Genomic DNA, 10608 nt, shown 5'->3' on the forward strand with positions numbered 1-10608 from the left:
TGATAAATGTGTAACAGTGGTCAATGTGTATTGCAAAGATGAGCGTATAATAATATTATTAATAATCATAATAATCCTTGCATTTGATACAGCGACTTATCATGTCTTCGAGACGTCTCAAAGCGCTTCAAAGGGAGTGGTAGTGGGGAGTGTGTTACACAGCGATGAGTGGGTGTTTAACAGCAGTGAGTGTGCAACAACCGTAAGTGTGTAAGGCAGTGTGCACAGCGAGTGTGCAGTAGCAGCAGGCGTTGAACAGTAGTATGTATAGTGCATATATAAAGGAACAGTGGTGTGTAGAATAAGTGTAACAGCAGTGAGTGTGCAACACTTTCTCTATAACGTACGGACGGCCCACTCTCAGGTCACGGTGGTCAGAACCGAGCCCCCCCTCTGTGCCGGTCTCTAGACCCCAGTTCCTGAGCCAGGAGGGGCCACAAGTGTCCCAGGGCACTCACTGCTGATAATAATAATAATAATAATCTTTGCATTTGATATAGCGCTTTTCATGTCTTCTCGACGTCCTAAAGCGCTTCACAGAACACACTGTAAAGTGAATTGACTGTATATTTGTGGGCGAACGCGGCAGCCAATTGCGCACAGCAATGTCCCACAAACAGTCGTAGATTGAAAATGACCAATTTATTATTGTTTTGGTTTTGGAGGGATTATTATTAGGCTCTGTGTGGAGTAAGGAAACTTGCCCGAGGTTTCGCCCTCTGCCAGGAATTGAACCCGGGTGTCTCGCTTGCAAAGCGAGTGCTCTAACCACTGAGCTACAGGACTCGACGGGAAGGACCTGGAAGGGCCGACCAGTCACTGAGGGCAGGGAATCCTCCCCCTCAGCTCCTGTTAACCCTGTAGTGAAAGCCCTAATTAACTAACGGGGAGTGGGGACCGAGCTGGACAAGCAGCGGGAAAGCTTGGCCAGACAGCACTCCCTCTCTCTCTCTCAATGGCCGAGCTGTGTGTGGGTTTAGCTGGTTAGACTCCAACAGTCACCCCCAACGCACACTCTGGGCTCCCCCCCAAGCTTTGGCTTTCGCCAGCGTGCGCCTAATACTCTCCGGAATTAGGTAAGCAGGGGGCGTCCCTTCAGAGAGAGAGAGAGAGAGAGAGAGTGCATTCCATCCCAACCATCTATCTCTGATTCCAGGGGGAATTCTCAGTTGGGTTTGGAGACTCTTAAGTAACGGTGATGGGTTTCATTAAGGATACCACTCACTATTGAGACACACATGGGAGATTTCCATGTGTCTGTGGCATTATATGTGGAACTCCCAGGGGCTTAAACCCATAAATATCTTATTCTGAGCCAGGCTGACACCTATGTGGCACTTCAGTGGTTAGGGCACTCGCCTCGCAAGCGAGAGGACCTGGGTTCGATTCCTGGGCAGGGGGCAATTTTCCTTACTCCACACACACAGACACGCACACGCCTCTGTTGACCGAGCTGTAAGTAGGAACCTGGTTGATAGTCGATTGGCAGATCGCTTTCCCGGGGGTAATAATTGTTTCAAAAAAAGATAATAAATTGGTCACTCAATCCATGACTATTTGTGGGACGCTGCTGAGCGCAATTGACTGCTGTGTTTCGCCCACAAAATATACAGTCATTACACTTTACACTATCTCTTGTGAAGCACTTTGCGACATCTTGAAGACGTGACAAGGCGCTGTGTCAAATGCGAGGGTTATTATTAATACTAATATTATTATGTGGAACTCACAGTCTGGACATGTTTACCGATGGTTTCCTGCGTGTGTCGGCCTTAGGCTGAGCAGGTGAGGGGGGGTGTGTTTTTGGCTCTTGTTTAATTGCTGCTATTCTCTGTACATAAAATAAAGACAAACTCATGAAAAAGGAAACATTTTCAGAATATATTTATTGATGTAATTCTCATTCGCTTGTAAAAATAATAATGATTTGCACATCAGACTATCATTACTAATATCATTACTATTATGAGCATTATTACTATTGTTACTATTATTACTATTATCATTACTATTATTAAGATTATTATTACTATTGTTATTAATTGTTACTATTATTATTACTATTATTCCTGTTTGTTATTATTACTATGATTTATTACGATTATCATTACTATTGCTATTATTATGACTATTATTACAATCATTATCATTAATATTATTATTATTCCAATTATTTGTATTACTATCATTATGATTATTACTATTATTATTGTTGAAGAATGAATGAGACTCAAATCACATGTCAATCACTGGCCTGGCCCCGCCCCCTGTCAATCACTGGCATGGCCCCGCCTCGGTCAATCACTGGCCTGGCCCCGCCCCCTGTCCATCACTGGCCTGGCCCCGCCCCTACCAATTGCCAATCAGGGGCGTGGTCAGGCCAGTGATTGACAGGAGGTGGGGAGAGAGAGAGAGGGACACACACACACACAGGAACAAGACCCGCCCCCCCTCCTTTGCGTCGCGCGTCATATAAACGTCTGACATCAGAGGAAGAGGAAAGATGGCGCTGAACAGGAATCACTCGCAAGGCGGCGGTGTCGTCGTCAACGATGCCGAGTGGTAAGTGAGGGGGCGGGAGGGGGTCATGGTGGGGTGGCCTGACCCCGGGGGGGTAGCGAGGAGGATGAGGGGCTGCCGTTGTCGCCCCCGGTGCAGTGTGTAGCCCCCACTTTGCCCCTCACCCCTCCGGCGCCGCCAACACGAAAACAAACCGTCGCTTCAGCTCCCGCCCCCCTCCCCGCCGCTCCGCTCCTGATTGGCCCGCGCCCACGTCAATTGGGCCCTCTGCCCGCCGTCCATTGGCTGCCCCGCCGCCAGCCGTGCCCTGAGTGGCTGAGAGCACTGCCCGTCAGCGCCAGGCCCCGCCCCCGGCCCTGCACCGCGCGGTGCCGTGCGGGTGTCACGAGACCCGGTGACGTCAGAGTCCGTGTATCAACATGGATGAGGGGGAGGGGGTAGAGGGGTGCACAAGGGGGGAAAGGGGAGAGAGAGGGAGGATGGGGGAGAGAGGTGGGAGGAGGGGGGACAGAGAGGGGAGGGGGAAGTTGTTAATACTAATCCTTGCCTTGTGATGGTGGTATCAGTGCCTTATCACAAGACGCCTAAACACAATATACTGTAAAGTGTAGTGACTGTGTGTTTTGTCTGCAAAACGTTGCTGGTGATCTGATTCCCTCCACTCGTGTCATATTAACCCTTATGTAATATTAACAATATTATGTAATAATAATATTATGTAATAGGTGATTCTTCGACCTGCTTCCTTCCCACTACCTACCCACTGCCTCCTACGTGTTTCACCGTCGGTGGCCATGCTTTATAACTCAAAACTCTGGACTCTCCCTCAATCCCCCCACCTTACCTCCTCCCTCTCCAACTTCAGGAGGAACTTTCACTTTGACTGTGCCTACGATCCCCCACCCACCGCCCGGCTTGGCCTCGGGCTCCACCACTGCTCTGGGACCCTGCATGAGGGGCTCAATCTAAATGCAAGTTGTTCTTGTTGTTGATTCATTAATTCTTGCATTTGATCCAGCACCTTTTGTGTCGGGAGGATGTCTCGATACCTTCAACAACAGCTACAAATTGCAGCAAATTACATTTATATAATGACAATAATCCTTGCATTTGATACAGAGCCTTATCAGGTCTTCGAGGCGTCTCAAAGCGCTTCACAGGATACAATGTAAAGTGAAATGGCTGTATATTTTGACATGAAACCAAACGCACCGTTGAAGAGGAGGGTCTTGAGACTGGTCTTGAAGGAGGCGAGGCAGGGGGTGGGGGGCAGGGTCTGTGGGATGGTGTTCTAGAGGAGTGGGAGCAATGAAGCTGTCCAACCATCGATGATGGGGCTGGCAAGCAGGAGACGTGAAGCAGGCCAGAGCCTGTGAGCCAGAGGACCTCACAGGTTGGTGGGGTAAGGAGGTCACAGATGTAAGGATGAATGCGTATCTTGGCTGACGCTAAATCCCCAACCTGGCTCGGTTGGTAGCACTCTCTTTCCTGAGTCGAAAGGTTGTGGGTTCAAGTTCCATGTCGGGAACTCATGTAGTCTATTAATCCTTGGATTTGTTATAGCGCCTCATCACGTCCTTGGGACGTCTCAAAGTGCTTCACAGAAAACATGGATTATAAAGTGAATTGATTGTGTATTTTGATGCAGCATTGTCAGAGATGTCGTTCTTTGGAAGAGACGTTAAATGGTCAGGGTGAGGGGAGGGAAGGGAGGGAGCGAGGAGGGGGAAGAGAGTCGAGAGGGGAGCTGAAGGCTCGGTCAAAGAGAATTAAATTAAGAGACACCGTCTATCTGTTCAGGTGGATGGTTAAAGATCCCACGGCACTATTTGAAAAGAGAAGGGAGTTCCTCTCTCCCGATGGCCTGACCAACAATCTCCCAAATAAAATCAGTCACTCTCTTCATGGCTGCTTGTGGGCCAAATGCTGTGCGCAGATTAGCTGTTGCGTTTATCACAGTCACTACACTTGACAGTTTATGCTGTGAAGCACTTGGACACGACCTCCTGACGTGAAAGCCAACTATAAGGATTATTTATTACCAATTGGTTACTAGCTACTCCCTATTGTACTGCTGTCAAAATTCTCCCAGTTCTGTACCGTTCTCTCGGGTCCCATCTCAGCTTTGTACAAATGTAAGGCATTGTTGTTGTTGCTGTAATTCTAAATCCTTCAACAGGATAAATGGCAGGATCTGTCTGTTACAATTCCTCTGGTGCATGTGTGTCTGGGATTACGTGCTGTAGCCTGGGTACTCACGGCGTCATTTCATTTTATATAAAGCATCTTGAGGTTTAACATCCAATGCGGGAACTAGTGAGAACACATAGCTCCGGATTAGGTGGGGGTCTGACAGATTAGTGGTGGCAGCCAAGATCGGCATCACTCTTGCCTCTCGATCAGAAGCTTGCGGGTTCACGCCCCACATTGGCACTTGAGACTCTTGCACCGTACAGAGGACTTTAAAACAATGTTAAAAGCAACAACAACTTGCACTTATATAACGCCCTCCATGCCGGGCGGCATCTCGGAGCGCAAACAGACATTAAAATATCCTGTGGGGCTATTGGAAAAGAAAAGAGAGTTTATCCCAGTGACAGAGATACATAGACATAGAAACAGAAGCAGACTATTCATCCCCTTGAGCCTCTTCTGCTATTCTATACGATCAGGTCTGATCTACATCTCAAGGCCAGTTACCCGCCCTTACACCATATCCCTTAACACGCTAACCTAACAAATCTACCTCCGTCTTGAAGAAGTGAATGGATTCCAGCATCCACAGCCTTTTGGGGAGAGAGTTCCAGATTTCTACTACCCTTTGGGTGAAAACATGCCTCTTAATTTTACTCCTAAATGGCCTGGCTCTAAATTTAAGATTATGCCCCTTGTTCTGGATTCCCCATCAGAGGAAACAGTTTCTCTGTATCTACGCTATTAAATCCCTTTATTATTTTAAAAACCTTTATCAGATTCTAAACTCCAGGGAATACAGACCAAGTTTATACAACCTGTCCTCATAATTTAACCCTATTAGCCCTGGTATCATTCTTGTGAGTCTGTGCTGCACCTCCTCCAGAGCCAATATATCCTTCCTGATGGGAGCTTTAAGTCGTCTCAAAGCACATCACAGAATACACTGTAGAGTATAGTGATTATATTTTGTTGGCGAAACGTGACAGCCAATTGTGCCCAGGAGCGTCCGACAAACAGCCGTGGATTGAGTGACCAAATGATTATTATTTTGAAGGTATTATTACACATGGAAAGGTGATCCAACAATCAACTAAAAAACAGGTTGCTCCTTACTGCTTGTTAAACAGAGGCGTGAGTGTGTGGAGTAAGGAAACTTGACCAACGTTTCTCTCTGCCAGAAATGGAACCCAAGTCCTCGCTTGCGAGGCGAGTGCTCTAACCACTAAGCTACAGGAGGAGAAAGGGGGGAATCCCTTAGATCCCAGCCGCTGTTGGCTCACTCTAATGTAATTTATCTTGTCTTTCCCACAGCATTTTAAAGGAGTGCAAAGATGTGGAGCTTTCATTCAGTGACATGACTGCCAAGTCTGACTACTTCAAGGGCACAAAGAAGGGTTTCCTATATTTGACCCCTTACAGGGTAAGTCTTTACTACAGTAATAATAATAAAGTGGAATGACTATGTGTTTTGTGGGCAAACAGTCATGGGTTGAGTGACAAATAATATTTATTTATTTTGAAGCAATAATAATAATAATGCTTGCATTTGATATAGCACCTTATCATGTCTGAGACGTCGCAAATTGGGCGGGCTGGGTGGCCTGTTTGCCTGCTGTACAGTCTGTATAAACCTTTGTACTTGTTGCAGATGATTTTCCTGTGCAGAGGCAAAGATCCCATGCAGTCTTTCATGATGCCCTTCTACCTAGTAAAGGGCTGTTCAATCGAGCAGCCCGTGTTCTCTGCTAACTACATCAAAGGCAGTATTGCAGCTGAGGCAGGAGGTACGTGAGAGAATCTCGCGCTGGGGCCTGTGTATTTGTGTAGAGCTGATTGTTGTGCTTTGAGATCGTGACGTCTCAAAGCGCTTCGCAGGATGTACGGTAAAGTGGAGTGACTGCATGCTTTGTGGACGAAACGTGGCAGCCAATGGTGCACAGCAGCGTCCCGCAAACGGTCGTGGATTGAGCGACCAAATTATTAGACAGCGCTAGGTAGTTTGGGACATTTGTGCATCTGACCACCAGGAAGGTGGAAGGCGAAACTAGATGGACCTTTGTCTTCGTTTTGTCTAGAATTAATTTTGTTCTTACGAGTGCTGGAACGGGATGTGATGTGGGGCTGATGTGCTTGTTTGGCAGGTGGCTGGGAGGGTCAGGCCAGCTTTAAGCTGGTGTTTAACAGCGGAGGAGCCATCGAGTTTGGGCAGCTGATGTTCAAAGTGGCTCAGCAAGGTAAGTGAGCTGTCTGACACACACCACACTGCACCACACTGGGGTGATGGGAGATGAGCTACAGGGTCTTTTTTGAGCTGCAAACCGTGACTGTAACTTGTTAATTGTGTGTACAAGTGGTGCCTGTATTGTTTGTGTGTGTGTGTGTGTGTGTGTGTGTGTCTGCACATTTGTGTGTGTGTCTGCACATTTGTGTGTGTGTGTGCGCTTGCGAGAGAAGTGAGTGTATGTGTAGGCGGGTTGCCCTGCTCTAGAGGAGGGTAAGAAGATTAAAGGCAGCATCATGTGCTCTCCCGATAACCATGGTAATCCCGTGAAGGTCGAGTTGTTTGTCTGTCTCTGTCTGTCTTGGTCTGTCTGTCTCGGTCTGTCTGTCACAACGCTGTCTGTCTGATCCTTGGGCCTGAAGAACTGTGTGAACATTACATACTACCAACGTATGCGCGCACACACACACGCACACACCCACACTACGCAACACCCACACACACAGAATAAAGAAACTGTTCGAAGCCATGATGGGGAAGGTGGGCGGGTGTGGGGGTGGTAAGGATGAGGTGAAATGGGTCAAATGGCTTTCTTTCATCACCTGAAACACAGATGAGATAGTTTTCTTTTAGGAAGCAACATCATACATGATAAAATGACATTTACACTGCGCCTTTCACGTTGGGAGGACATCTCAAGGCGCTGGAAAGTCAGGAATTTGGACCCGAGCTGGTTGGGGTGGGAGGGAAATTGGGGTAAGGGAGAGTGGAGCGCAGGGAAGGTGGGGGTAGGAGGGTGAGTGAAGGCGCGATCGAAGAGGAGGGTCTTGAGATGGGCCTTGAAGGAGGCAAAGGAGGGGTGGGGGGGTTGGGGGGGCGAGGCGGAGGGAATGAGGGATGGAGTGCCAGAGGATGGGGGCAGAGAAGCTGATGGTGGGGGTCAGTGGGGGGAACAGACAGGCATTATATTACGGGATACAGTACATAGGGAGTTCAGGACAACGCAGTACATGTGACCTTTCACCCCCTCTCAGCCTCCAGAGGAACCCCAGTGCCGAACGCAGCCTATGGCTACCAGCCCATGGCTGACATGGCCTTTGGCTTTGCCCCACCAAATGGTCCCTACATGCCAAACGGGCCCTACATGGCTAATGGCCCCTACCCCTACCAGCCCCCACCCATGAATGGGGGCTATGCTGGGCCACCCCCACCCATGGGCTATCCTTACGCAGCACACCCCATGCCTCAAGGTAAGGATCTGTTTGGGGGGGGGGGAGGGAGTGTGTGGGGGGTGGAGTGTGTTTGTGAGAGGGGTGGGGAGGGGGCTGGAGTGGGGAGCATGTGTGTGGGGAGCATATGTGGGGGGGGGGCGTGTGTGTGGAGCGGGGGGAGTGTGTGTGTGTGGAGTGGGGAGCATGTGTGTGTGGGAGGGAGTGTGTGTGGTGGGGGGAGTGAGTGTGAATAGTAACGTGTCTTGTTTCTGTATACAGGAGGTTACCCGACTGCACCCAACATGGATATGTACATGGCTCCACCCCCTCCCCCCTACCCCGGCCCCCCCACTGCCCCCATGCTAGACCCAGGACTACCCGGTACGCAAAGCATTTAACTCGTGTTCGCGCACAACTGTTTGTGGGGGCTGCCGTGCGAAATTGGCTGCCGCATTTCGCAGCCACAAAATACACAGTCACTACACTTTGTAACCTCTGCGTCTCTTGTCTTGCAGGTGGAGCTAAAGCAGTAGAGGCAGCTTCCAGCGCTTACTACAACCCCTGTAACCCTCATAATGTCTACATGCCCATGGTGAGAGCCACAGCCACGAGCCTCAGCCTCTCCTTGTAGCTCAGCTCTGCACAGGCCTGGCTGATGTGTTTGACTTGAGTGAGGGGCGAGTGTGCGAGTGTTGGTGTGTAAGTGCCCCTGTCCTGTTGTGTGAGTGACCCCAACCCTAGCTCAGTGGTTAGAGCCCTCGCCTCGCAAGCGAGAGGACCCGGGTTCGATTCCTGGGCAGGGGGCGAAATGTTGGGCAAATTTTCTTACACACACACACACACACACGCGCCTCTGTTTACCAGAAGTCAGTGGGAACCCGGTTAGTCGATTGGGGTATCACTTGGGGATAATAATCCCTCCAAAACATAATAATAATTTTGTCACTCAATCCACGGCTGTTTGTGGGGACGACAATGCGCGCAATTGGCTGCCACGTTTCGCCCCCAAAATATATAGTCACTACACTTTATGGTGTATCCTGTGAAGCGCTTTGAGACGTCTCGAAGACGTGCGTCGGTGACCGAGGCTGTAATCAGTGTGACTCGGTGTGCGAGGCTGTAATCAGTGTGAGTCGGTGTGCGAGGCTGTAATCAGTGTGAGTCGGTGTGCGAGGCTGTAATCAGTGTGACTCGGTGTGCGAGGCTGTAATCAGTGTGAGTCGGTGTGCGAGGCTGTAATCAGTGTGAGTCGGTGTGCGAGGCTGTAATCAGTGTGAGTCGGTGTGCGAGGCTGTAATCAGTGTGAGTCGGTGTGCGAGGCTGTAATCAGTGTGAGTCGGTGTGCAGAGCGCAATACGAGCATGAGCTGGGGTGCGAGGCAATGGTCTTGGGCTGAGCGGAGTCTTATCAGCGTGTGTGTGTTTGTGTGTTGCAGGATCAGCCGCCCCCATACACACCCGCAGACGAGAAGAAAAAGAACTGAAATCACTACAGTCGGCCTCCCTCCCCCCCTCCCCCCCTCCCTCCCTCCCTTCCTCCCCCCTCCCTCCCCCTCTCTCTCTCTCCCTCTCTCTCCCTCCCTCCTACCTCTCACGTTTACAGCTATAAGTTCATGGTTGGAGGCTGTTATCTTGACTAGATAGTGTGTGTGTGTAAGTGAGTGATTGAGTGTTTGTGTGAGTGAGTGAATGTGTGAGTGAGTGTGTGAGTGAGTGAGTGTGTCAGTGTTATCAAACCCTCCAGGGACAGCAATCCATTGATTTTCTGGACTATTTGTTAATCTCATCTCCGTGTCTGTGAACATCTGGGAGAAGGAATTCAGCTTAAATGCAGCCCTTTTCCTGAACCGCTTTCAAAATGTCCTGGAAGAGACTGGTGTCTTGATTCAGGGAAGGGGGGAGCGAAAGGAGGGGAGTGTGGGGGGGGAGTGGGGGTGTAGAGATGGGGGGGGCAACAGAAATTCCCCCCAAACCGTATTTTATTAATGTTTTCTGTATTAAATAAACCGTTTCGGGGGAAGAGCCACCGAGCGATATTGACAGACATTGTTAGGAGCTTTAGAGCTTAATTTATACCCCCCCAAAAAAATGGGGCGAACGCTCTGTAGTCTTTCTAACTCTCACATGAAGCACTTTGTTAGATGATTTTTATAGCTTAACGTTCCTAAAAGAATAAGGACCCTGTCTTGAGCCCCATAACCCCACTCAGTTGCTGCTGAACCCTTTGTGTTAACCCCCACCTCCTCCTCTGCCCCCCCGGGTTTAAATCCCGAACACACAGTCACTCCACTTCGCAGGGAATCAATCCCGTGAAGATGTTCCTCCCGGCGTGAAAGGCGTTGGGTCAAATGGAAGGAGTTTTGCGGAAATGTTTTTGCTTTGTTCCACATCGATGTTTAAAGCGGCCGTGTGATCGCCGCCTGTGCTGTGCCTACAGGCGGACGGACCATCCGGAGTAATT

At 49.4% G+C, this 10608-nt stretch overlaps 1 protein-coding gene across 1 annotated transcript; it reads left to right on the plus strand.

The window, feature by feature from the left end:
* Positions 1-2446: 2446 nt before the first annotated feature.
* On the plus strand, positions 2447-9666 carry wbp2nl (WBP2 N-terminal like). Its single transcript, XM_042345156.1, has 8 exons — positions 2447-2562; positions 6028-6136; positions 6365-6500; positions 6858-6950; positions 7972-8187; positions 8428-8529; positions 8664-8740; positions 9584-9666. Exons 1-8 carry the CDS (start codon positions 2504-2506, stop codon positions 9629-9631), a joined length of 840 nt encoding a protein of 279 aa, XP_042201090.1. The 5' UTR covers positions 2447-2503; the 3' UTR covers positions 9632-9666.
* Positions 9667-10608: the final 942 nt, after the last annotated feature.

Source organism: Callorhinchus milii, unplaced genomic scaffold, assembly GCF_018977255.1.
Source record: "Callorhinchus milii isolate IMCB2004 unplaced genomic scaffold, IMCB_Cmil_1.0 Scaffold31, whole genome shotgun sequence".
Lineage (NCBI taxonomy): Eukaryota > Metazoa > Chordata > Chondrichthyes > Chimaeriformes > Callorhinchidae > Callorhinchus > Callorhinchus milii.